At 47.1% G+C, this 27,074-nt stretch overlaps 8 protein-coding genes across 8 annotated transcripts; 3 read left to right on the top strand and 5 right to left on the bottom strand.

Moving 5' to 3' along the window:
* Positions 1-806: 806 nt before the first annotated feature.
* N7483_004603 (ATP-binding protein) lies at positions 807-3,436 on the bottom strand (the record flags this gene model as incomplete). Its single annotated transcript, XM_057088040.1, has 5 exons — positions 807-1,142; positions 1,197-2,827; positions 2,877-3,068; positions 3,117-3,242; positions 3,292-3,436. The coding sequence occupies 5 exons, from the start codon at positions 3,434-3,436 to the stop codon at positions 807-809; spliced, it is 2,430 nt and encodes an 809-aa protein (XP_056947869.1).
* Positions 3,437-4,603: 1,167 nt separating this feature from the next.
* On the bottom strand, positions 4,604-5,455 carry N7483_004602 (carbonic anhydrase; the record flags this gene model as incomplete). The annotated part of the gene is made up of 1 exon (XM_057088039.1): positions 4,604-5,455. The coding sequence occupies one exon, from the start codon at positions 5,453-5,455 to the stop codon at positions 4,604-4,606; it is 852 nt and encodes a 283-aa protein (XP_056947868.1).
* A 610-nt stretch (positions 5,456-6,065) lies between these two features.
* Positions 6,066-10,537, bottom strand: aarA (L-aminoadipate-semialdehyde dehydrogenase; the record flags this gene model as incomplete). The annotated part of the gene is made up of 5 exons (XM_057088038.1): positions 6,066-6,363; positions 6,414-6,538; positions 6,599-8,679; positions 8,740-10,123; positions 10,181-10,537. The coding sequence occupies 5 exons, from the start codon at positions 10,535-10,537 to the stop codon at positions 6,066-6,068; spliced, it is 4,245 nt and encodes a 1,414-aa protein (XP_056947867.1).
* Positions 10,538-11,558: 1,021 nt separating this feature from the next.
* Positions 11,559-13,408, top strand: N7483_004600 (uncharacterized protein; the record flags this gene model as incomplete). Its single annotated transcript, XM_057088037.1, has 2 exons — positions 11,559-13,279; positions 13,339-13,408. 2 exons carry the CDS (start codon positions 11,559-11,561, stop codon positions 13,406-13,408), a joined length of 1,791 nt encoding a protein of 596 aa, XP_056947866.1.
* A 511-nt stretch (positions 13,409-13,919) lies between these two features.
* Positions 13,920-18,197, top strand: N7483_004599 (putative xanthine dehydrogenase HxA; the record flags this gene model as incomplete). Its single annotated transcript, XM_057088036.1, has 4 exons — positions 13,920-14,159; positions 14,239-14,442; positions 14,505-16,459; positions 16,514-18,197. The coding sequence occupies 4 exons, from the start codon at positions 13,920-13,922 to the stop codon at positions 18,195-18,197; spliced, it is 4,083 nt and encodes a 1,360-aa protein (XP_056947865.1).
* A 646-nt stretch (positions 18,198-18,843) lies between these two features.
* Positions 18,844-20,659, top strand: N7483_004598 (uncharacterized protein; the record flags this gene model as incomplete). Its single annotated transcript, XM_057088035.1, has 9 exons — positions 18,844-19,006; positions 19,065-19,137; positions 19,187-19,518; positions 19,591-19,734; positions 19,786-20,000; positions 20,059-20,256; positions 20,321-20,348; positions 20,403-20,518; positions 20,576-20,659. The coding sequence occupies 9 exons, from the start codon at positions 18,844-18,846 to the stop codon at positions 20,657-20,659; spliced, it is 1,353 nt and encodes a 450-aa protein (XP_056947864.1).
* A 335-nt stretch (positions 20,660-20,994) lies between these two features.
* On the bottom strand, positions 20,995-23,262 carry prm1 (pheromone-regulated protein PRM1; the record flags this gene model as incomplete). Its single annotated transcript, XM_057088034.1, has 1 exon — positions 20,995-23,262. One exon carries the CDS (start codon positions 23,260-23,262, stop codon positions 20,995-20,997), a length of 2,268 nt encoding a protein of 755 aa, XP_056947863.1.
* Positions 23,263-25,011: 1,749 nt separating this feature from the next.
* On the bottom strand, positions 25,012-25,527 carry N7483_004596 (uncharacterized protein; the record flags this gene model as incomplete). The annotated part of the gene is made up of 1 exon (XM_057088033.1): positions 25,012-25,527. The coding sequence occupies one exon, from the start codon at positions 25,525-25,527 to the stop codon at positions 25,012-25,014; it is 516 nt and encodes a 171-aa protein (XP_056947862.1).
* Positions 25,528-27,074: the final 1,547 nt, after the last annotated feature.

Raw genomic sequence — 27,074 nt, 5'->3', positions numbered from 1 at the left:
CAATAGAATACCAGGATCACGAATGCAAACAAATCGATTAAGGAGAAATATGAGAATGGAAAACTGATTTAGGGCTATGATATGGAAGACTATAGCAGCCCTATAGCTATAACCTATTTTTCCTACAGTAAATATTGACCGTATATTTCACCACTGGCTGCTTGGCCATTTGGCTGTAAAAAAGCCTAATAATATATACCTGATTACCTCTGAAGCCCTAGTAACGGCCTGATACTATATGGTGTGGAGAAGTTGATTCTAGCTATAATAAAAATCAGGAACAAGATCCGTTGTGACAAAAGCCTCTTCTTAATAGTAAGGAATAGTAACTTGGTTACTAGTACTTTTTCAGAGAAGTGTGAATTATGGTAAAGGGAGACTGTGAGTTGTGAGAAATAGCTAAGTTGAGAGGGACTAAAATTAAAATTTTATAAGGGTGTTGAATTAGAAAATAAATGGCGTGGAGCATAGAGATTGAAGACATCTGGAAAGAAGGTTGGGAAGGGGATGGCGTAAGGCCATGAGGTCTGCCAGTGTTATGGTATTCCTTTTTTTCTGCCAGCGATATAGCGCCATTGTACTAGTCTCCCCGGCCGTATGCGTATCTGGTTTAATTATTTCGAGTATAAAATGCCTGCCAATTTCGCTACTACTAGTACAGTGCCGTATGCGTGTGGGCTTTGGAAGCGTAGTGTGAGGACTTCCAAGTTGTATTATGTTACCATATATGGAGAGGATTTTATAGATTCTTTCGAGTCGTGGTTTCATTATGCATTATGTATTAACAACTTGAAGGTCAGCATGGATCAGATATAGAAATTCAGCTTCTGGGAACTCTTTTGCTGCGTTTTCAACACAGTCTGGATCATCTGATATCCTAGCTTGGTTTTCTTGGACAGCGCCATCAAACTCGCGAGCTTGATGGTTTTCCTGATATCTCGCCCGTTCAACTCTATCAAGGACAAGTTGGCAAGCTGAGCACTTGTAAACTCATCGTTGTTTTGAATCCGCTTGAGCAATTGGGTCCAGATTTGACGTCTCGAGGCAATATCTTGATCTTCAAATGCAATTGCCAGATGGATCCGAGATTCAAAGGCTGGATCTACATGTATTGCTCGATTTGTTGTGAGGAAGAGAATTCCCTGAAGAATCTTGTTAGTTGGCGCTTACTAAAGGAGAGTTTTGTTGGGACCTACATCGTAGTTGTCCAGCATTCGCAAGAAAACCGATACCAACTCATTCCTCACATCACGAGTTTCCATAAACATATCCGCTTCGTTGAGAAGCAACACAGCACCCCATTTCACAATCATGCGGAATATGTCTTTCAGCTTTCTCTCCATTCGGTCTGTGCTGTATCCAAGCTCACTTGCACTTATCGTATACATTGGAGCTCGCATCTCTTCGGCAACACACTCCGCGGTTAAGGTTTTACCCACACCCGATGGACCACTGAGCTGCATGATGATTCCTTGGCCCTTGCCCGGGATAATGTCGTCAAATATGTCATTTTTCTGAGACTGCGCTATTGCAACACCAAGAAGCAAGTCCTTAAGATCTTCTTGGCCCCTGATTGGAACTAGGGACTCAAAAGCGTCGGTGCTCCACTCGATCTCCTTTGTGTATTCTACATAGAGTGGGAACCACTCCTTTTCTTTCAATGAGTAGCCGTGTACCATCGGGCTGGCAATGAGTCGGTCCTCATCACCCAACTCCTGGGGACACCTATTGGAATCATAGGTACGGATTGTCTTTGAAGGATGGAAGAGGTTGAAGGCCTCCGCGTCAATGATGACACGGCTCTTAACATGACGCTCTCCGACAAGATCATCATATAACATTCCCTCGTAGGCCTTGTAGTGGTATCCTTTATGCTCCTCCCAGCGTTTTCCACGCGCAATCAGCGATTCTCGAAGAGTGTCCTTTTCAGTATGATATCTCAGCGGATAGACAATTAGATCTGTGATAGGCATGGTACCGTCGAACGACCAGATCTTGAAATCCGTATCGATGTATCCAAACTTCTTACCGTTGAACTCAATAGCCTTGCCCGTGACGACTGTTGTTTTTGAGCTATCTGTATCTTCTTCCACGAAGGCATATGCACGACTCCGCCCTTCTTCTGAGATATGGACGAACACATCATCAGGTTCAAAGATCGTCCAGAGAAGCTCGTGAGTGATCACACCATTGCTGATGAGGTCTCTCTTCTCGGAAAGGATGTCACCCAGCTCCTGTACCAGAGTCTTGTGTAGGAGATCCGCGTGCTTTTTTGTGGTGAGGTCTTCCTCCTCTTCGCGAAATTTGAGAAGCTGTTCCCAGCGGTGAACAAAGGGTTTGAAAGGGCTGGTGAACTCCAGTCGTTGTAATGTTGTTGTGATCCTGGGGTAGTTCTCAAGGACTTTCCCTAGGAATTTTTTCAGTGGGTCGCTCTGGATAACGATGGAGTGGAGAGAGAGGTTTCTGCGCCCATTGTAGCACTTGGAGTGTCGTAATAACAGAGCGTATTGTGCTGATTCTTCGTTCTCAGCTGGTTCTACCAAGCTCTCGGGGAAATCATTAGTCCATGTGACTTTGTCATCAGACTTGATTTCGTAGAGCTTGTGGACATCGATGATAGAGCCTGGAGGCTCATATGTCTTCTCTTCTTCCTTTTCTTTCTCTTTCTTGTCGTCTTTCGTCTCAGCTTTGGTTTCATCTTTCACTTCCTCGCCATCTTTAGTCTCGGTCTTGTTTTCTTCTGTGGTCTCTATCTTCTTCTCAGCCTCGTCTTCGACCTTCACTTCGACCTTGGCTTCTGTAGCTTTGTCTTCTTCAGGTTTGTTTTCTAGTAAATGTTAGCCATGTTTGGTAATACCCGACCAGGTGTGACTTACCTGACTTGACATCCCCATTTGTCACAATCCCGTTCTTCAGAATTTCATGTGCTGAAACTTCTTTTGTCGCAACTCCATTTGTCAACTTCTTCGTCTCAGTCTCTCCATTGATCAGTTCTTTGATTTCGGATTCTACATTCGTCGGGGCCTTGATCTCGGCCTCTCCGTTTGCGATTTTCAAGGTTTCATGGTCTATATTGATAAGTCGAGATCCTTGCAAGATCGATAACATAAGCTTACTAGTCTCAACCCCGTGGGTAGTACCGTTAGTAGCAGGGCGACCCGTAGATCCCTGTACCACCGTTCCATTCGTTTCTGTAATTTCTGCGGCTGAATCTGAGGTGGCAGTGCGAGTGTCATCTGGAACTTGAATAATTAGTCATTACCCATACTATACTAACGAAGTTGAACATACCAGACACATGACCATTCCCATTAGTCTCAACATGACTCTCAGGTACAAGGGCAGTCTCCCGCACAACAGAACCGTCTTTAGATACGTCTCCAGATACACAAACATCACTAGATGTAAATTCAGAAACACATGTATCCTGCGCCATGATTAATAATGCACTTTGAGATTAGGTTTGGAAGAAAAGTAATATAGTGTAAAACTGCTGCACAGTAAATAGCAATAAGTAGTAAGAATGAAGAAAAAAGTGAAGAAAAGAAAGAATCCCCGCGGCGTAGCCCCAATCTAAATAGTACTCGGACTCGTAACTTCAAGGCAGCCACGTCTGCCATGCGTGTGTGATCCTACATTGTGCAGGGTCACCGATCCAGACTCTATAGGTTCAAGTTGTCTTAGCGGGTCTGCAGTTGAACGCCCCACGTCAGCGCAATTACCTTTTCAGCAATCAGATTTCAGAGCGCAATCAAAATCGAATTCAGCCTCGACTTCGCCCCTCACTAGTTTCATCTTAGCCGCCCGGGATACTGGAAGTGTCTGTGCTATTTCTTCCCCCGCTTTGACTTTATGATAACCGCTGGTCTCAGACTTGTTTGATCAGCCTGAGGTTGGGTTCTGGTGTTGATACCTAACCATTATGCGCGTAGTTCATTCCCTAGAATGGTAGGAATTTACAAGAACTTGAATTCAAGTTCAAATGTTCGTATTCAGGATTATCAGATCCTATTTCAAATGTTTAAATGTTTCTAGACCTTTATGAGGTGTGTAAACAGGTTATTGTATGGGCACTTCATGAGGAATCAGGATTCAGCCTCGTTATTCTCTAGATGCAGGACCAAGACAATAAATCGCCTCACTATTTTCACTTAATGCACATGTGTGCTGTCATTTTCGCAATGGCCGTATGCGGGGTTCCATGACAATTGGGCAAAAATGAGGCTTAGCGGAGGCTAGTGTAAATTGTAATCACTGATTGTACTGCCACACTTTCATTCTGAGTCAGAATGAGGCTCTGTAGACAGGGATTATATTCTTCAAGTTATACTAGTACAGTGTACCAGAATTTGTACAACTATACTTTTGGTTGACAATAGATGTATATATAGAAAGCACTTAAATCGTGCTGGTTGCTGTCGTTGAGTCGTCATTTTCCAGCTGTTATATGATTAAAATAAAAGAATGACCAAAGTAAACACCAAAAAATCAAATCGGTCTATGCTGTCCTCTCGCTACCACTGAATCCAATTCACATACGCCGTCAAAATCTCCAAAATCTCCAATTTCTCCATAAATCTCCTTATATTGTTGATAGATTCACTTATGCCTGGGTAGCAAAAGCAGTTAACCGGGACTTGATAACTTCCTCGGAGTCCTGGGTATCCAATTCACGAAGGACTCCGGAGGCAACATCGTAGATCAGACCGTGGACTTGAAGTCCACGCTCCTGGATAGCAGTCAGGACAGCACCCTTCTGCTTCACAACATCCAGACCCTCACGCACGTTCAGCTCAACGAGCTTCAGTGCCGCATCGTCAGGAGACAGGCTCTGCAGGAGAGTGAGGTTTCGCTCACGAACCAGACGCAGAGGCAGGAGCCAAGGGTCCAGAATGCCGAGCTGCTTGTTACCCATAGCAGCGGCAACACCACCACAAGCAGTGTGGCCACAGACCACAATGTGCTTCACGCGGAGGTGCTGCACAGCGTACTCGATGACTGCACCGGAGCTCAGATCACCAGGGTGCAGGATGTTGGCGATGTTGCGGTGGACGAAGACATCACCGGGCTTCAAACCCAGAAGGGTAGTCTCGGGACAACGGGAGTCCGAGCATCCCAGCCAAAGGATCTGGGGTTGTTGTCCAGTAGCGAGGGTAGGGAAGAGGTCAGGGTGTTCGCGAGCGGTTTGGGCAGCCCATTCCTTGTTCTGCCGCAGGGCACTAGAGAAGCGGTCTGGTCGGGCTTTGTCAGTTTGACCAGCGGAGGAAGTATTTGCGCTGGACGGTGTGGGGGAGGATTTATGGCTCGCGCAGTAGGCAGGGGTGGAGGTCGAGAACTTGAAATGAGAAGAACGAGGAAGAGAGGGAGCGTTCATGGACTGGCGACCAGCGAGGCTGTAGACCTCTGTGGTGCGCGCAACTGCGCTAGGTCGCACGGCCAATCGTGCGACGTTCATGACGAACGGGTGTGGGGGGAACAGGTGTTCGGGGTAAGGGCCAATGATAGATTAAAGGAGGGCCTCGGCCTTTGAGAGAACAAACAAATCCCGACTTTTTCCAAAGGAATATTGGTCTGGTGTGCAACGGGATGTGTATCCGGACCGGAGTGGGATGAAGAAAGAAGAGAAATCAAATGTTGGGAATTGGTGGAAAGGGAGAGAACCGTGCCAAGGTGAACTTGAAATAAAAATGATCAGCTTTTCGCCAATTTACATACCGTCAGACATGATGAGAAAGAGAGATGATATCGCAAAAATTATTTTGATCTGGGGAATTCAAGAAGGTGAAGTAGAGGTGCCTCGAGGGGTAAAAAAAGGGTTATCAAGGTGGGCGAACCTTCCCGAGGAGCGAGATCGGCAAAATCGGTGAAGCATCAAGACGGTTGGGGGAACTTACGATCTCAACCAGGTACGGAGTACAATATGTACTATATAACATGACCCATTTTATTGGAAACAATCTCTAATCAATGGAATTGCTTTTTTCTCATGATAATCATGATCAAATAAAACACGAAAAAAAAGGAAAAATCGCTAGTAATGACATATACATATCAACAGTTTTTTTTTATGACGATCCGCCGCGGCCGCCAACATTCAGGAGAGTCTGCTTCTGCTCCTCGGTTATACGGGCTACCGGAAGGGGACGGGCCCCAGCAACCGTAGGTGCGGGAAGGAACCCGGTTTGCACCAGATACGAGGCATAAAGACCAACTAACTCCTCGGTCACGCCAGCACCTGCCGATGCATCAACCCCTGTCCAAACAGCGTCCGCCTTCAAAGCAGCAGCTGCATTGGTGTCCGACAACTCCGGTGCCTTGGTGTTGGAGGGAAGGTCCGAAGTGACGAAGTGGTAGAGTGGCATGCTATTCAGGAGATTAGTATGGAACATGAGATGCTGCGATGTATAACTTACAGTGCGTGCTGGGAGTCCTTATCATCGTGTTGTCCGTCATTGACATATTGCTCCAGGAGTAGGGACCATGGAACATAATCAATTTGCGGCACATTGTATCCGTAGAGTTCCAAGGCGCCAAGGAACTGAATTAGAAGTTAGAGATTAGAATACGACTAGAATAGAAAGAAGATGGGTGGCCTTACCTCATTGAAACGAAGACGAGGGTGCCCGGTGACATGAGCAACTCCAATAGGGGCACGGGGAGGGTGGAAAGTTGTGCTGATCACGATACGTGACACATGGTCGACGGGGACCATGTTTACCGTGTTGTGAATGTTCGGGCGAGCATTGAGCTGAATGCAGCCCTTCATCATTCGGATTAAAAAATCATCAGTGTTGGTGGTTCCAGACTTCGAATCACCAAGCACGTATCCGGATCGGATGATAGTTCCCTTCAATCCACGACGACCAGCTTCGCGGACAAGGTATTCACCAGCCCACTTGCTTTGACCGTAACCAGTGCCGAGACCAACAGCGCTGCCCTCGAGGTCATCTTCCTCGCTGACACCGTTTCCGCCGGCAGCAAGACTGCGCTCGGATTCTTGCACGTAGTAGTCCTTATCCAAGGCAGAGGTGGAACTGACGAAACCAAACTGCTTGGCTTTGCCACTACCGCAGAGCTTCAGCGCATCAATAGTGCCCAGAACATTGGCGGGCTTCAGTGTAGCGTAGGGGTAAACCCAGTGAACAAGCGCACCGTTGTGGATCACAGCATCAACACGGTTGGTAAGGTCATCCCAGGTAGCCTGTGATAGGCCGAACTGCGGCTTTCCGAGGTCACCACAGAGGGCCTGAACGCGGCCGCTAGCCCAGGACTCTTCCCAGAAACCGTAAGCGCTGCAGGTGGAACGAACACGCTCAAGCGCCTGCTCCTCGCTCTTGGCGCGGACCAGAACAACCACCTTGGCCTCGGGATTCTTACGGGTAAGCAGATCACGAAGGATATGCGCACCCAAGAAACCAGTGGCACCAGTAAGGAAGACTGTAGGCTCGCTGGCAAGCATAGACTCGGTGCGCACAGGGAATGACGCTGGCAGCTCGCTGACCAGTCTGCGAGCATCCTTGGAGTATTCATCATCAGGCTCATTCGCAGCCTGTACAGCAGCACTATCAGGACCGTCGCTAGTGGCAAAGGCCTCTCGGTCAACGAGACGATCAATCTCGCCGGCAAAGCCCTTCAGGGTAGGGCTGCGGAAAATAGCATTCATGCTAATGTCAATACCACGCCACTTGCGGCGGAGATCGAAGAACATCTGCTGAGCGAGGATACTGTGACCACCAAGATCGAAGAAGGAGTCTTCAGATCCAATCATACGCGAGGTCACGTTGGGAATGAGCTTAGCCCAGATTTGAGCAAGAGCTTGCTCGGTCTCGGACAGTTTCTGCATGGCAGAGGAGCGACGGCGAGGCGCAGCAGCACTCAGCTCGGCAGTGTCAGGGAATGGCAATGCGGGCTTATCAATCTTACCGTTGGGGTTCAAAGGCATACGCTTAAGAGGAATGATGACTGTAGGCACAGCGTAGGTTGGGAGCTTGCTACGGAGGTGATCACGAGCATCATCACGCAGAGGACGGAACCGGCGGAGCAAACCAACCATACCCTCAGCACTCTGGTCATCCTGCAAGCCCTTGCTCTCCAGCCACTGAGTCCACTTGGTCATGTCAGGAACGAAGTAGCTAACCAGAGTTGGCTCCTCGAACTTGTCACGTCGGACCAGGGTGACATTCTCACGGACCAAGGGGTGACGAGAAAGGTGAGTGTCAATTTCACCGAGCTCAATACGGAAACCACGAATCTTCACCTGGTCATCGGCACGACCAGAGCATTCCACGTCGCCGGACGGGGTGTATCTGCCCAGATCACCGCTACGGTAGAGGCGGTCGCGGGGGCCGACATAAAACTCCCGCCACGGCTCGTTGGAGCCCTGAGCCTCGACCTTGTACTTCTCAGTCCAGACTTCGGGCTTGACAAACCAGTTGGTCAAGAACTTCTTAGCATTCAGGTCAGGAGAGCCCAGGTATCCCTCGGCAAGACCTGCAGCACGCACGTAGATCTCACCGACTTCACCAATGGCGCAAATACGTGTGGGATCGAAGCGGTTGACAACCAGCATTTGAACATCCACCATACCACGACCGGCCGGGATGACGTCCTTCATGGTATCGAGGAAACCTTCCTGGCTGGAGTAGCTGGGGATTTCGTAGTAACTGACAGCACGTTGGGCTAAAATATATATGTTAGCCTAAGACCGACTAGTACAGAGGGCAATTTTGGGTAGCTCACTTTCAGTAGTTCCGTACATGTTGACAATTGCAACGTTGGGGGCAAGACCCTGAAGCGAGCGACAGTCACGCTTGATAAGGATATCACCGACAAAGAAGGCGTGGTGAAGAGAAGGGAACTGCGCTGAAGCACCACCAACGAGAATTTGACCCATGGCTGGGGTAAGGTGAGTGACAGTGGCACCGTAGTTCTGCATCCACTCTGCAAGCTTCTCATTTTGAATATCCTCCTTAGCGGGGACCAAAAGCTGGGCACCCAGGAAAAGGGGTGTGAAAATATCACGCTGGATAGGGTCGTGGGCAATACCACTCAGCATAGTAAACTTGTCATCCGGTGTGAGCTTAAAAGTTTCAGACATCCAGGGGAAGTAGTATGCTAGAGAGAAGTGACGACCACGAACACCCTTAGGGCGACCTTCTGAACCAGATGTAAAGGACAGAGTGGGAGTAGAATCAGGACCGACAACAACGCCGACGGGCTTAGACTTCGACTCAACCTGGGGGGCAAGAACATCCTGGCCATTGATAGAGCCACCAACAAGAGTTCCATCATCCTGAAGGGCCAGAGCAGGGATTTCTGTGCGGAGCTCAAGGTTCTCGTTGATGAATGATCGGACGATATCTGACAGCTCACCGGCATCACGGGTAGCCTTAGCGATGTTGATCAAAGCACGAGGGCGAGCAACATCGAGATAGATGTTCTGGCGCTCTGGGGGGTAGGCAGGGTCAATAACTGAGAATGTGGCACCTGCCTTCAGGATACCCATCACAGCCACAACCAGGTCTACGCCACGGTAAGCATAGACCATGACAACATCGCCGCGCTGGATACCAGACTGAACGAGGTGGTGTCCAAGGATGTTGGAGGCCTCATTGATCTGCTTGTAGGTGAATTCTCGATGAGTAGAGTTGCCAGATTTGGTCTCCACCACGCAAAGCTTCTCGGGGTGCCTCTCGGCATTGGCAGAGAAGATATCGTGAATCGCACCACGGAACTTGGACCAGTTAAGATCGGAATCGGGCTGAGGGATCTTGGACCGCTGCTGCTCGGTCATCATGTCCACACGGCCAATAGCCTCCTCTGGGTTGGCGGCAGCATTGTTGGTAATCTGAGCCAATTGCTGCAGGATAATGGCAATTCTGGCACTTGAGAAGAGACGCTGGTTGTAGTAGGCTCCCAATTGCGCGTCCTCACCACCGGCGGCAATGTTGACGACCAAGTCGGTGCTGTCGAATGTGTTCGCAGGGTATTCCTTCGAAGCAGCAGGAGCATCGTAGGCGGCGAATCTAAACAGGATGGGAGTTCTTTCGGACTTGGACTTTTCCTGGATATGGGTTCGGAGACTACCGAGGGGCACAATATCGGCAGCACCTTCATTGAATGCCTTGGAATTATTAGCATTTTTTACCTAAAATAAAGGGAGTTGGTGAGGTCTCTTTACCTTGTCTACTTTAGCATACAGCTGGGAAAATGACTCCGATGCATCAATTGGCACCCGCAGAACGAATGGACGACCGTCATCAGCAACGCTAGTGCCCACAGCAATATCCTCGTCACCGGTCAAACGAGCAACCAAAACGATAAAGGAAGTCAAAAAGACGGTGAAATTTGAAGAAGAGCTCGAGAATTTCTTCAGGGCCAATTGAGTCTCCTTGGGAAGAGTGACTGACTCAAAGGCCTCAATGGTTCGGCTACCATCTTGCTTTTGTGTGTCGGGATAATCTCGAGTCAATGGTGAGACGGTAAGGTTATTTAAGCGTTCAGCCCACCGCTCCAGGCGATCTTGTAAAGAAGCCATTCCTGCAGTGATAATTGCAGGATTGCAGGATTGCAGGCACGCACGAATTAGTTGGGAAGCTTTATGAGTCAAGCATGGTCCCCTCGGAGGGGCATACTCATATTCCAGGGCTCCATAATGTCCGATTTCGCCGCCATTCTTGATGATGATTGGTTGGTTGTTTCACCCCACACTTATATGTTCACCGCCTTCTGTTTTGTGTGTCGAGGCTTTTTTGTTCAATATTGAAGATCCACTACAGTGTAGATCAGTGTAGGTTATATCTGGTGGATGAGTGAGGTTTACTGTAATTTAGAGTGTATTGACATCTAGATTTTATGTCGTTACAGCTTCATATATTATCATCTCATCTATATATTTATTCTTTTTCATCTTAATTCATGATTAGCTATAATCAGTGTAGAGTTCCATGGTGACCTCATGGTGATGACTAAGCGGGATATTACCCTGACAGAACACGGGTGCAGAACTAGCCCAATTCGGTTAGTTCAACCTACTATCGAATGGAGAGCTCTGATTAGTCGAACCAGAATGGATCACATGACAGATCAGGTGATCTCCAGGCAGAATTTATGTGCGTAATTATCAGAATAGAGAATCAGACCTGTTGAGACATCCCATTGGCGACCGCCTACTGCATTAGACATTGTAGTCTGTCATACCCATTTTAGCCTTAGGCACCAAGGATAACTGTGATCTCTCGAGTTCAGGGGATTCTTTGGTCTTCAACTGACACCTTTAGTTCAAGGGCGCATATTAAGGCGCTTTCACTATTTCAATCGATGGAATAATCTTTCACTCCATTGGTATCCCAATTCCGTTCACTCCCCGCCCTTTTTTGGAGCAAGTCGCCGCATCCGGTCCATTCGAGGCGGCCTATCCCAAACTGTATCACGGGCGCGGTATCACGACTTTTAGGCCGTGTTACTTTTCGACCCTTCTTTTCATTAAATTTTTTTGTTTGGTCGTATTATCCAGCAGGCCTGAATAAAGGTCTCTCCGTCGATCGGATGTACCCAAGATGATTCCGCATAGAAGCACCGGTCTTTTGGCCATTATTCTTTTTGTTGCTCTCCTTCTCTTTATCTTCTCCTCCTCACCCGTACCTGAACCCACCGAGGGCGAAGAACCCATTTCAGGACCCGCCAAATATTTCCCTCAACCAAAACTCCCTTCTTTAAGTGACCTCCATTTACCGACTTTCCGCGCCCCTTCGCACGAACCACCCCCAATAGAGACCAATAGCACTAGCGGCGAGTCTAAATGGTTTAGCAACTGGGAGTGGCTGAACCCATTCTCCTCCGCAATTACTTTGGACGAGGATCGCTCTGTGCTTCCTCCACTCCGCGACCGTCGTCCGATATACACCTACTACAATCCGAAATACAACCCTAAAAAGCATTCCAGCAAGGAACTTAAGGAGGACCAGAATGCTGATGCGGAGCTTCTTCTTACATGGCGAAGAGCTTGGTTCGCCCAGGGCTTTCGGCCGGTCGTTCTCACTCCGGGCGATGCAATGAAGAACCCGCATTATGAATTGGTCCAAAAATTAACCCTTTCGCCTGAACTTGAAAATGAGGTTTTCCGTTGGTTGGCTTGGGGACACATGGGGACAGGATTGCTGGCCGATTTCGAGTGTTTTCCCATGGGTCGATACGATGATGGTCTCTTCAAGGCTCTTCGACAGGGCACCGAGCCAGAATTTATCATTCGCTTCGAGAATTTCCACGATGGTCTATATTCAGCGGAGAAGCAGCGTCTGGATGAGGCAATTGATGGCGCCGTGAAGAAACTGGATGAGAGGTCCACATCTTTCACAGAGCTGATCAACTCCGAGCTCTTCAAGGTTATGCAACCAAGCAGCTTAGCTTACTATAAGCATGCCGTTATCGGTTCACACTATCCGACACTCCAAGAGAAAATGAGCCATGATCCGTCTGCTGGACGAATGCTTTTAGCTCAACTAGTCAACACTCACCTTCACACTACTTTCCAGAACGCCTTTCCTGCTGGGTTAGCCGTGCTGAAGCCTTTTCCTAAACATACCACTGCCCTGGTGGAACCTGCCCTCCGACTTGCGAAAGCACTCATTCAATGCCCCGACTCTCCCGTTCCCAACTCCTGCCCACCTAACCTTCCCGACTGCCGCCCCTGCGGCTCCTCAAAGCAGCCAATGCTTATCAGCCAACCCACCAGCTATAAGAATACTGAGTTCTTATTCACAATTGGCACCCTCCCACACCCATACACTCTTGTCAGTTTACAGAAGAGCTCTGAAGATGTCACCACTCGACAAATTCGTCGGGAGACTGAGCGGGATGTCTGGTTGACCGATGTCACCAGAGAACACCTCGGACCAGAGATAGGGAGCTCCTACAGAGGCATGGCGTTCAAGCAGGTTGTCGCTGGCGACCAAGCTGTCGCCACTTCCCTCTGGATGACCGTCGAGTCACTCCCTGCCGAGGCTGGCCAGACCCTTCCATCTGAACTCCTCGATGAATTTGAATGGCAGCTTGGGTTCAAAATCCCTCGTGGTGGTATTGACCCCAAGGCCGCCAGCGATAAAGAAAGCGTACAGAGCAAGACTCCGAGCCAGCAGGGCGTGGCCCGAGAGTACGAGCTCATCCAGAAGGCTCGGGCTGTTATCAACGGCAAAGAGCCTGAGAGTGTTAGCAAGCGAGACGTCTCTGAAGCCTGGAATCTGGCTGATACAGAGGTCTGGCGGTTTGTTAAAGCCTACCGGTAAGTTGCTATCAATCTCTAACCCCGATCGATGTCAATTGCTAATATTCCGTTCATAGTGCTCGCTCTGTTGTTGAACGGAAGCGATGGGAAGAGGAAGAACGAGGATTTGCAGGGTCTAAGCTGTAAATGCTCACTTCTTACCGTTCCCGCTCGCTTTTTACTATTCTGTTTACATTGATCGGATTTCCTAGCTATGTCTTTTGGGGAGTATGTATTTTTCTGTGGTTCATCTTCTACATTGTGTTATGTACTGCATTTCAGGCGCTGTCGATTCTTTTATTTTCTATAGAATGTTGAAGATTCAATACAAAAAAAGAACCAGATGGTTAGTAATGTTCCGGGTTCCGATAGGTCTCCGTTCTATATCCACCAACTTCGGACAGTGGCGATCCCCGCATAAGACCTATCCATGTTCCACGGTGGAGCTCGGGTGGGGTTATCAAGATGCGATAACTCATCCGCACTCTTTGCCCCTCTCACTGGTTACACCGTTACAACATCTTGAAATTTGACAGAGATTTAGGAAGGTCTTTGCGATTACCCAAATATATAGACTGATTATCATGGACCCTTGAGCACGACCGTGAAGCCGAAGCCTATTGTCATTTCTCTTTGCTCCACCCCTACATTCATCGCAATGGCGCCCGGTATCCTGCAGCCTGAGTCGGATCCTGAGGTGGCGGTTCAGAAGGTGGCCTCGCTAGCTGAGCTGACCGAGGAGTGGGATGATACGATCCGATTCTATCTCAACGGCACAAAGGTCGCCATCGACACAGTCAACCCGGAGGTGACTCTATTGGAGTACCTCCGTGGTGTTGGACTGACGGGAACAAAGCTTGGATGTGCCGAGGAGGATGTGGCGCTTGCACAGTTGTATGTATAAAATTCGAGCTGGAAGCAGAGAAGCTGCATGAGTAGCCGTATGAATAGCATGGCTGACCAAATCGAATATCTAGGTGGTCTCCCATATTAATCCAACAACAAAGAAAATCTACCACGCCTCTGTCAATGCTTGCATTGCTCCTTTGGTCAGCATTGATGGAAAGCATGTCATCACTATTGAAGGAATCGGAAGTGTGAACAATCCCCATGCAGTCCAGCAGCGAGTGGCTGTTGCCAACGGTAGTCAGTGTGGGTTCTGTACGCCTGGTATTATTATGGTATGTGGGGCTTTGGCGCTGGATATACCAGACCATCTCTTCGGATTACTGACTTTTCAAAGAGCTTATATGCCCTATTACGAAACGACCCCACGCCCGACGAACATGCGGTCGAAGAGGCCTTTGATGGAAATTTATGTCGCTGCACAGGTTACAGACCGATTCTCGATGCCGCCCAAAGTTTCAATTCGCGCAATAACTGCGGCCAAGCGAGTGCCAATGGAGGCTCCGGATGCTGCATGGAAAAGAATGGTGGCGGTGGCTGTTGTAAAGCATCGTCTGCGCCAAATGGAGACGACAAGCCTGATCCTCAGTTCCCCGCACCAGATTTCAAGGCTTATAATCCGGATACAGAATTGATCTTCCCATCGGCACTGAGGAAGCATGAGTTCCGACCTTTGGTTTTTGGCAATAAGAGGAAGAGATGGTATCGACCGGTAACAGTCGAGCAACTTCTACAAATCAAGAGCGTCCACCCTGAATCGAAATTGATTGGTGGAAGCACGGAGACCCAGATCGAGATTAAATTCAAGGCAATGCGTTACGCTGCATCGGTTTACGTGGGTGACATCCCCGAATTAAAGCAGTACGAGTTTCACGATGACTACCTTGAGATTGGTGCCAATATATCGTTGACCGATCTCGAGTTGGTCTGCGAAGAGGCTTTGAAGCGATATGGACCTGTTCGAGGTCAGCCTTTCAAGGCGATCAAAAAGCAACTGCACTATTTTGCCGGGCGACAAATTCGAAATGTTGCCTCTCCAGCTGGAAATTTGGCGACCGCGTCCCCTATCGCAGATTTGAACCCGTGTCTCGTTGCGACAAACACTACTCTTGTCGCCAAGTCTCTTTCGGGTGACAAGGAGATCCCCATGACGGAGTTCTTCCTGGGCTATCGTAAAACAGCTCTTCCTCAAGATTCTATCATCGCCAGTCTCCGGATCCCTGTGGCTGCTTCAAAGGGTGAATTCTTCCGTGCTTATAAGCAAGCAAAGCGCAAGGATGACGATATCGCCATCGTTACATCCGCGCAACGTGTCTCACTATCCGAGACCAATGAGGTAACCAGCTGCAATCTGATTTTCGGCGGCATGGCAGCTATGACTGTTTCTGCAAAGAACGCTGAAGCTGCCCTGATTGGTCAAAAGTTCACCAGCCCGGCAGCCCTAGAAGCCGTGATGAGTGCCTTGGAGACTGACTTCAATCTTCCATATGGAGTTCCTGGTGGCATGGCGACATACCGAAAATCTCTAGCGATGGGCTTCTTCTACCGTTTCTACCATGACGTCCTCTCGGGTCTTGAGGTCAAATCGGCAGATCTGGATCCCGACGTTATTGCTGAGATTGAACGAGCTATTTCCTCGGGAGAAAAGGATCATGAAGCCTCCGTTAAATATCAGCAAAATATTCTCGGCAAGGCCACTCCTCATGTGTCTGCGCTTAAGCAGGCTACTGGAGAGGCACAGTACACAGACGACATTCCAGTCCAGCAGAATGAGCTATTTGGCTGTATGGTTCTTTCTACCAAGGCTCATGCCAAGATTCTCAGCGTAGACCCTTCCGCTGCATTGGATATTCCCGGCGTTGTTGATTACGTTGACCACCGAGATTTGCCAAATCCAGAGGCGAACTGGTGGGGAGCACCGATATCTGATGAGCAGTTCTTTGCTGTTGACAAGGTCAATACGGCTGGACAGCCTATTGGTGTTATTCTGGCAAATACAGCCAAGATTGCCGAGGAAGGCATGCGAGCTGTCAAGGTGGAATACGAAGACTTGCCTGTTATCCTCAGCATTGAAGAGGCGATTGAAGCAGAGTCTTTCTTCGGGCATTATCGCTACATTAAGAGTGGTGATACGGAGGAAGCTTTCAAGCATGCAGATCATGTTTTTGAAGGTGTTTCGCGCATGGGCGGTCAAGAACATTTCTATCTCGAGACACAGGCTTGTCTCGCTATTTGGAAGCCAGAAGATGGTGAAATGGAGGTTTGGAGTGGTACTCAAAATCCGACTGAAACGTAAGTGATCCAGACAGAGATTCTATCACAGTCATGTGCTAACATGTTTATCAGGCAAACATACATCGCTCAAGTCACAGGCGTCGCAGCAAATAAGATTGTATCTCGCGTCAAGCGCCTTGGTGGAGGATTTGGAGGAAAGGAGACTCGCTCGATCCAGCTGGCTGGAATCTGTGCCACCGCGGCTGCAAAGCTTAAGCGACCGGTTCGTTGCATGCTCAACCGTGACGAGGACATCATAACCTCGGGTCAACGCCACCCATTTATGTGCAAGTGGAAGGTTGGTGTTAGCAAAGAGGGCAAACTGCTGGTGCTTGACGCCGATGTTTACGCGAACGGTGGACACACCCAAGATCTTTCTGGTGCTGTTGTCGAGCGAAGCTTGTCACACATCGATGGCGTGTATAGAATCCCGAATGTCTTCGTCCGTGGTCGAATCTGCAAGACAAATACTGTCTCGAATACTGCCTTCCGTGGCTTTGGTGGACCACAAGGGCTTTTCTTTGCAGAGTCCTACATTTCAGAGATAGCAGATCATCTTAATATCCCCGCAGAGGATCTTCGTGCTATGAACATGTACCAGCCTGGCGAAATGACTCACTTCAATCAGGATCTCAAGGACTGGCATGTGCCGCTGATGTACAACCAGGTTCTGGAGGAGAGTAACTACAACGAGCGACGAAAGGCAGTCGAGTTATACAACAAAGAACACAAATGGTCCAAACGTGGAATGGCAATTGTACCGACCAAATTTGGTATCTCCTTCACAGCGCTTTTCCTGAACCAGGCAGGTGCCTTGGTACACATTTACCACGATGGCAGTGTGCTTGTTGCTCATGGTGGTGTTGAAATGGGACAGGGTCTCCACACAAAGATGGTCATGATAGCAGCCGAGGCTCTAAAAGTACCCCAGGAGAATGTGTTCATCTCTGAGACTGCTACAAACACCGTCCCCAACACATCCTCAACGGCTGCCTCTGCCAGTTCTGACCTGAATGGATATGCTATTTTCAATGCTTGCGAGCAACTCAATGAACGTCTCAAGCCATACCGCGAGAAGATGCCCAACGCTACCATGAAAGAACTCGCACACACGGCTTACTTCGACCGAGTCAATCTTTCTGCACAAGGATACTACCGAACTCCAGATATTGGGTATGTCTGGGGCGAGAACTCTGGACAAATGTTTTTCTACTTTACACAGGGTGTGACAGCCGCAGAGGTCCAGATTGATACACTCACAGGTGATTGGACACCCCTCCGTACAGACATCAAGATGGATGTTGGTCGAACAATCAACCCATCCATCGATTACGGTCAAATCGAAGGTGCCTATGTCCAAGGTCAAGGACTTTTCACCACAGAAGAGAGTCTCTGGCACCGTGCATCAGGACAAATCTTCACACGCGGACCAGGTAACTACAAGATCCCCGGATTCCGCGATATTCCCCAGGTTTTCAACGTCAGCCTGCTTAAAGATGTTGAATGGGAGAACCTCCGTACTATTCAACGCTCACGTGGTATTGGTGAGCCACCTTTATTCATGGGTAGTGCCGCATTCTTTGCGATTCGTGATGCATTAAAGGCAGCACGGAAACAGTGGGGCGTTGAAGAAGTCTTGAGTTTGCGGAGCCCAGCCACTCCCGAGAGAATTCGAATCAGTTGTGCTGATCCCATTGTTGAGCGTGCACGAGTTCATCCTAAGGAAGGCGAGAAGTCTTTCTTTGTGGCTATTTAGTTATTATGGTTCATGGAATGTACGACAATACATAAATGCTAGCATTATTTGTTTATTTTGACATGAATTGGAATAAATTGTGATGATTGAAGTTTTTCTTCATCCCGTCCTACATCCCAAGGTTCCCCGGTTCTTCCATGTTTCCCGTCGGCATAGGAGAGAAAAACATAGACTGATACAGACTTATATAGCTATTTTACATACATCCAGGGTGAGTGAACCCATCATTGAAGTATATCAATCAATTTATGCGAGTTTCTAGAATATCATGAATCAGATTAATCTAATTCAGACTTAATATTAGCGTTGTCCGGCTTACTTTCCTTCCGATTCAACTTTCCCGATCAGCTCGGCAAACCCGCATAAGCCGCACCCGTCCATATACGGAGACTCATTTAGGCGAAAAAAAATGACCAAAAAATCAGTCTCCACATGATAAAAAAGTTCCCCGGCTAATTTAAAAAAAATTTGCTTGGCTTGGGGTAACATTGAAGTTTTACAATCTGTGATATTGTGAAATTGATCACTGCCTAATACTGGGGAGTTGACTTGATCTCTTCAAGTGGTCGCGCGACACTCTTCCATATCCGGCCAAGCTATTTTCTCGGAAAAACTCCGAACTTTTGATCTTCAAAAAAATTCCATCATGGATGAAGAGTCATATGCCGTTGAGGCGAAGGGAATGATGAATGAACCTATTCAGAATGATTCTGATAAGCCTTATGCCCCTGCGGATCTCGAGCCTTTTGGTAATGAGGAGACCGCAGAGGTGAAGTACCGCACTATGAAGTGGTGGCATTGCGGCATGCGTGAGTATTGCAGACTCCTAGGTTCAATTGTACACTTGGTATCTAACTAGATGTATAGTTATGATTGCGGAGAATGTGTCTGTGGGAATTCTGTCTTTGCCCTCTGCTGTTGCTACTCTGGGCATGGTACCGTATGTATCATCAATCTCTGTTTATAGAAGCCTGGTCTGATTTTCACAGTGCTGCTATCATGATTCTATTCATCTCTGCTCTGTCCTGGTACACGGGTTATGAGATTGGTCAATTCAAGCTTCGTCACCCTCACATTCACAGTATGGGTGATGCTGGTGAGATTCTGATGGGTCGCTTTGGTCGTGAATTGCTTGGAATTGGTCAGCTGTTGCTGCTGATCTTCCTTATGGCTAGTAACATTCTTATGTTTAATATCTTGATGAATGTTCTGACGAACCACGGTACTTGCACGCTGGTCTTTGGTGTGGTCGGTTTGGTCATCTGTTTCTTGGGTGCTCTGCCTCGTACTATGGACAAGGTGTATGTCATGTCTGTTGTCTGTGAGTATCCTCCTAAAATTCCTATATACATTACTTCATATAAAATTTCAGAGTTAGCTAACATGGATACAGCATTCTTGAGTGTCTTCATTGCTACCATTATCACCATGGTCTCTGCCGGTGTGGAAAGCAAGGGCTACATCCCCTATAAAGCTACCACAGAAGTTGGCTTCCGCGAGGCTTTCCTCTCCGTGACTAACATCATTTTTGCTTACCGTAAGTGGAAATTCACAGAGTGTACTAGAAATACTGAACTAACTCTGTCAGTTGCCCATGTTGCTTACTTCGGCTTCATGTCTGAGACCGAGGACCCCCGTACCTTCAACAAATCTCTCGCCATGCTTCAAATCGTCGACACTGTCCTTTACCTGATCAGTGCTCTGCTGATCTACCGCTGGGTTGGACCTGATGTTCAGTCCCCTGCTATCTTGTCTCTGAGCCCTCTGATGAGCAAGATCGCTTGGGGTCTTGCCATCCCAACTGTAAGTCACACACTATCAATTGATCAATCCTGTTTTCATATACTAATGGACGACTCAGACTATTCTCTCTGGTGTTGTACTCGGTCACGTTGCATGCAAGTACATCTACGTGCGTATTTTCCGTGGATCCGACGAGATGCACAGCCGCAGCTTCCTCTCCATCGGAACCTGGGTTGCTATCTGTCTCGGTGTTTGGGTTATCTCCTGGGTTGTCGCGGAGTCGATTCCCGTGTTCAATGACTTGTTGAGTCTTATCGTAAGTGAAGACAAGCTAAAAATCGCCAATCTATGCATTACTAACAATACTTGCTATCTTACAGAGTGCTCTGTTCGGAAGTTGGTTCAGTTGTAAGTCTAATTCTTCTCAATACCGAAAATATTCCATGGCTCATAGTTTTCTAGTCGGTCTTCCTGCTGTCTTCTGGTTCCACATGAACCGCGGTCAATACTTCAAGAACTGGAAGAAGACTTGTCTCACCATCATCAACGTTGGAGTCTTTGCTTGCGCTTGTGCTATTGTGAGTCTCCCTGATAATGACATTATTTTTTCCGATTGGTACTAATTGTTTAATCAGTGTGGATTGGGTCTCTGGGTCTCTGGCGTTGCCATCCACAACGATTCCAGCTCTTCGGCCTGGTCTTGCGCTAATGATGTTTAAACGGAATACGACCTGGCACTTGGAGTGCCCTCAAAATTTGAAGATGACGGAATGGATGAAAGAACTTTGCATATCGTGTGGATGTCAAGATTTATTAATAGATTTCAATAGCGATAGAGATGCATTATCCGAGTAATGGGCCCTAGGGCCATGTACGATTACAATCATTCAAGTTCTGAGCCGTCAAGTAACAGTGTTTTAGTATCATTGAAAGATATTCATTGATATCTGGAATTTATACAGGAACCAGTTGAATATTAAACGCCAAATATGCTCGGCTGCAACAAAGAAAATACCGTGACACCAGGCAATGCAAGTGGAAAAGCACAGCACCTCTATGACTTCGTATCATACTCCACATGTTTACTCATCCGCCAACTAGACTCAGAGTGAACCTGTTGCGCTGTTCTCTCCCCAGCAAATCCATGTTTCTCATCACCGATAGCATGAGCATCATGGAATGGATTAGCCCTCCCTCTTAATCCAGGCCTAGAAGCAGATCCCTGCTTCTCGTCGATGGCATTGGAGTCATTGAATGGATTATTCTGAACAACAGTCGAATGAGCCACAGCTGCCTCATAGGCCGGGGCAGCAGCCCCAGCACCAGACATCGCCTTCGGCATAGCGGTCAAGGGTACATCATCGAAGCCATGGGCATCAGTTCGGGGAGGAGGATGATTAGGCACAGGGTCTAAGGCATGACCACCTCCCTCGCCGCGGTTCTTGTCACGTTGCCACCATAAGAACAATGCACGAATAAATCCCATCAATAGAATGATCACCCACAGACCAAAAACGCAGGCTGCAATGATAGTCTCCTGTTTCAGAGCGGCTTTCAGGACGTCCAAGGCGTCTACGACGACCTGGCTGATTTCGTTGGAAGTCGTATCGCCGACTTCAGAGAGGAAACTATCTGAGCCTGTGCCGTTTGCTATACTCTCGTTTGCACCCTTGGAGAAGATGTCGTCTGGGAAAAAAGTGATGTTGACGTGCGCGTGATCATGAACCCAAGTTAGTCCCTCCTCGATACTCTTGACTTTGAGACCGATGAGACAGTTGAAGATTTCTTCGATTGGCTTTTCCAGGATAGTACCTCCGAATGTATCGTTGATAACACTATCCACCTCATTGACGAAGGAGTTTAGTGTGTCATTTATGGCAGTCGTGGTAGTATTCACCCATCCAAGCATGTTATCGTTAATATCGTTATCAACTTCCTTGATATACCCATTCGCCGTATCAGCCCACTCAATCGAGGCATTCTGCAATGCGCCAACGACCTTCTCGGCAAACTGGCCCACCTCAGCACTGAGAGCGGGTACCTCCTTGGAAATCTCATGAATTATAATCCACTGAAACAAGCAGGCGAGTAACGAGGCGACGGCAAGTGCAAGAACAAATAGTGCTGGAAGTGAAGTTGCATATGCAACTGCCCAACGAACCAGTGTCTGTCGACGACTATTGCTAAACCGGCTTGCAGCCCGAATCCCCATCGCAGATGTGTGTGGTCGGGAAACGATATAAACAACATCCATAGGATCGTGGGCTTCCCGTCGGACTAGCTGTGATCGCTCTTTCATATGCCTCCATCGTCGGATTTCCTGCCAGGCGCTCGGGATGCAGGCTAGCACGGCTGCGATCACGAGGACGATGATGAAGATTTTTCGAGCTAAGAGGACCACGTCGGTTACTCCGTTGAAGAAATTGTCAATTCCATCGTTGTCGTCGCAAAACGTCAGTTTTTTCTTTCCTGGGACATCGAGAAGAGAGCTGTCGAATTTGTAACTTCCGAAGGCATTGTCCAGGAGCTTTTTGACATCTTCAAATGGTGACTCGATGATGCTTTCGGTGACTTTCTCAACTGTGCTGAAACTTGGAATCGAGTTGTTGAGTGCATCCAGATCCTTTGTGACGCTTGAAGGAATGGACCAGTCGTCTAGGTCACTAAGCCAGCTGGTCAAGTTGAGCGTGGGAATATTGAAACCAAGGTCATTAACATCGTCAATGATGTCGTCAAGACCATTTTCAAATGTTGAAACAGCATCCTTGACACCCTTCTCAACATCTTGGATCGTCTCATTGACCGCACTGACGACATCCTCGATCAGATCCACGGCCACATCTACCACGACATGCACAGCCAGAGTAATGAGACAGAGATAAGTCTGGTACATCATCTTAACCACGAAAAGGATAAGTTCTTCGGTCGCTGTGATTGCCAGGTCCAGCATTTCGACAAGTGCAGCGACAGCATCAGTCACCGAGTCCGCAACGAGTTCGTTAACTCCTTGAGCGAGGTAATGCGGCATGGATGCCATCGCACTCCCAACAGACTCTACGCTGGTACATGCAGAGAGAGCCTCACGCTTTGCACTGGCCATGTCGGAGCGGATGGTACCCACGGCTAGTATAAGACGAACAAGAATGAGTAGGATCAGGATCGTCCAGCGATTGATCCATACTTGGGATAGTCGTGCTCGGAGCCCAAGATAGGGCGTAAGACCGTCAGGGTGTAAGGGAATGATTCGGCCATCTTGGGGATTGTGGGCGCCATATGGTGGTAGCAGAGGAAATATTGATCGCTTCGATCGCGAGAACCACATGGTTGTTTTGGTCGGACTGCCAGCAGTCTTTTTGCGAGGACAATTAATGCAGGATAGTGTAGTAAAAGATGAAGCAGGGGTAACAAGAAGAAAAGAAAGAAATATGAGAATCCGCGATCTTATAAATAAAGGATGGTATTGAATGAGATGCCAAAATTAGGTTGATTCAATAAGTGTGGTTGCATCGACCAGCGATATAGTAGTGAATGTGAGAATTCAAGGCAGAATGAGAACTTGGGACGACAAAGAGAAAATTCAAGTGAAACGAAAAACTTGAAGTAGCATATATTACTATAGATTATAAGCTCCTATTTTCAGATCCCTGACGAATTTCCTATTTTTGCATCCTTGTAGGCGCTAAAATGATTTACCTCAGGATTTATTCAGAGAGTCCACCAACCTGAAGCAACAAGTTGACCCCGGGGTAACTGAATCAACCATTAGGAAAATATCCCGAGACCAAACAACAAAGAAATACTAACAATAAATAAATGGATCCAAGCCAGCTGTTTCATCTTCCTCATCAAAGCGCTAAGCTCCCGGTTATTGTTAACCTGTCCAATCCCCCAAATTTAGACCCCATCCGTACTTCATCGCTACTCTATGGAGTCATGGGCGCTTAGCACCCGTCGCTGTGGACCAACCATTCACTCTTCAGAAATCGAATCTCGAACTGACGGATATTTTCGTATGTAGTATTTATTGTCGGTGGGGAGATCAGGTGAATAGGCAGCAATAGAGTGTTTGACATTTTTCCCTTGGGCGCTTTGTTTTGGGGTTGGTGAATGGTCATATTTGAGACTGCGCCACTTGTAAGACTTAACCATGGGACAAGTCCTCACGCCGCGCTCCGCGCAGCACTATAGCAGCGAAATTGAGAAAGGTATACCTCCAGCACCGTGACTTAAGCTATTGACCAGGTGTGTCCACATCTCCTCAGATAGGTTATCATAGGTATGTAACCGTATGTTCACATACTTGAGTACAGGGCTCAGTCTGAGTCACTGGCAGTAGCATCTACAGGCAACTGGTGACCAACCCCTCTTTGTATGTAGGTACCTACGGGGTTAGCTATAGGGTTACCTGAAACTTGAAGGGAAGGTTAAATGTTATATTGTTGGATCAATTGATGTATCATGATTCATGATTCATATGCGCAACTGGTATGTATAGGCTGATTCTGCCCGGGTATCATAACAGGCGGTGAGTGAAAGTGCTCTATTTGCCCAAGGGGGGGTCAACTTTCAAGCATTTGAAGAGCAATAAGTGAATTTGAAATATTCAATTTGTTAGATATTGGAAAATAGAGAATAACTCCGTAGATGTACGCAAATCTTGCTATTTGAAAGGAGCTAATAAATACTCCTATCAAAACTTCCATGTAGAAGTATCCCCCGACCAATCATGCCCCGTCCAACTATTGTCGCCCAGTGGAGGCTTTGCCAAGTCAAATATAGCACTGTTAGACCATCTCACAGTTTCCACAAACTCCGCATCGTAGAAATTAACCCAGTACCTATCAATCATTAGTGATGAGTTTTAAATCTTTAGGTGTTTTCTTACAGTCTCCCACTTTGTTTATTAAACAAAAAGGTTTGTTATATCTGTATCTTCTGGCCAAACACCTAGCCGAATCAAATGCCTGGTAATAAATACTATTAGTCTATATAGTATTAAATCTACTATATAATAAAAATTCACATAAAGTGATCTTTTAACTGATGGCAGATGTTGTCTCGCTGAGATCTCTTAAGTTTCCAGAACCGTCTCTCTAAGAGTCTGTCCTGTCCCCCCTAGGCGTACTCCAGGAAGGATCTCCCATACAATTGTGACATGGAAGCCTCCTGGTACTAGACCCCAATCCTCCTGTTCTCCTTCCTCATAGCCAAGTAACTTTCGTGTAAACTGAGAAACGGATTCATCAGCAGTTATCATTTTGTAGGCCTTAAACTCGTTAGGCTGGAAGTCCATAGCTTGCTCAGCACGTTTATCCGAAGCATCAAGCTCTGTATTGAAATATGGAACTTGTAAATACACACGAATCTCTGTATGAGGTGATTGAGGTGCACAAATATCCCCCTGGCGACATTCCAATCTAATTGTGGCGAAGGAAAGACGTCCTATCTTGCCCCGGTTATAATGCTCATTGATGACTCGAAGGATCTTCCATGGTCGGGGAGTGGGACTCTGGGTAGAGATAATCGCATCTTGGACGTACTTTCCCTCAAAGGGTCCTTGGGTGAACCAGGAACGTATGGATTCCATGGCTTCACACTCTGTGTAGCTGTAGGTAATGGGAGATCGAGTTTAAAGAGAGGTTGGGAGATTTTGATATAATGAAGATGTAGAGATAAGCAATAAGATATAAGTAAGGTATAAGTGAAATGTAAGTAAAATATAAGTGAGGACTTAGATTTTTAGTCTATTACATAGTGATTACAGTAGTAAAGATTTCTAAGGTTAGGACTATATACTACTTTAAGCCTAGAATTATTATACTTTTATTTAACCTTAGAATCAATATTTAAACTAACTTTTTTAACTTAACCTTGATAGCCCTATTTCCCTCTAGTTATCTTATAATTCTTACTATACTAGTAAATTTCTACTAAGTTAGGATAGTACTAAGTGAGAGAAGTTAACATTAGAAAGTCATAGATCAATCTCTTACTTCATTACTATCTATTTTTCCTAGTTTAGAAATATAGAATCTTAGTGCCTACCTATCCATATGGTATAAATTACCTTGAATAACTTCTTCCTTCCTTACTGGCAGTCCTCATTTCTCCATATACTTATAGTAGCCTAGAGATGTGAGTTAAACTTTGATCTTGTCTAATTTCATCCATCAGAATTTGACCCGACTTATAAAGGCAAAGGATCTAGTCGAGCAGAACCTGGCTCTCCGAGAGCCGCTTCGACAGGTTGCCTACAGCTTCGACCTGTCTAAGGTCTGAGGCCAAGAAAACTGAACCCGTGGACATCTCCTACCTCCTTCCTCATTCCTACACTCCCTTTTCCATTCCAAGGTTCCAAGGTTCCAAGGTTTCTTTCTCTAAGGTTCCTCAACTTCAACTTTATCCGCCTACTTTTCTACTCTTCCGCAACATTTGAACTTCTTCTCAACAACCACAGCACCTCTTCCGCCCTCTACGATATCCATTTTATTGGTCAGCTCGGCCGATGGAATGATTTTGACCGGGTGCCAGTCAAGTGAATAAGCGCGATAGCGTCAGAAGAGGGAATATGAATATCTTTTACAGATTCAAAAGCCGCATCTTTACAATTGGCAGGCATTCCCGATATGGTTCTCGTCAGCCAAAGACCTCAGGATCTTCGTTACTTCTTGCTGATGAGCTCAAGACCCCATAGATTTACGCCATTTCGTCATTGTCTAGGTATTTTTCCAACAACCTTGGGGGTTTAGTCCACAGACTGACTCATTTTGAATTAGGACAAATTGCACGATATATGCTCGACAACGAGCTCAAGTACGGTGTGTTTAGTACGTACGACGAGACAATTTTCTTAAGGCAGCGGATTGTGAACGGCAGATGGCAACTCGATTACTCTCCGGCCATAAGTCATGTAAATGCCTTTGATCTACGCTCTACTCAAGCCTCATAACTGGTTATATTGAGACTGGCATTTCGGCATGTTGCAAATTTAGCCGAGGAAAAGAAAAAGTTTGAAATGAGGCGAAACCTTCCTCAAGCAAACAAGGTGTGGACTACTTAGTCAATCAAGAAGAACCTAAGAGGTTCTCACTCCTATACACAGGTCTCCAAATTTTTCCTTTGTGTATGAATTCT

The sequence above is a fragment of the Penicillium malachiteum genome, assembly GCF_028827825.1.
Source record: "Penicillium malachiteum strain IBT 17515 chromosome Unknown utg000002l:1.0-8849297.0:1.0-8852440.0, whole genome shotgun sequence".
NCBI lineage: Eukaryota > Fungi > Ascomycota > Eurotiomycetes > Eurotiales > Aspergillaceae > Penicillium > Penicillium malachiteum.
The sequence above is the reverse complement of the archived record's forward strand: the minus strand, read 5'-3'. Positions and strand labels throughout refer to the sequence as shown.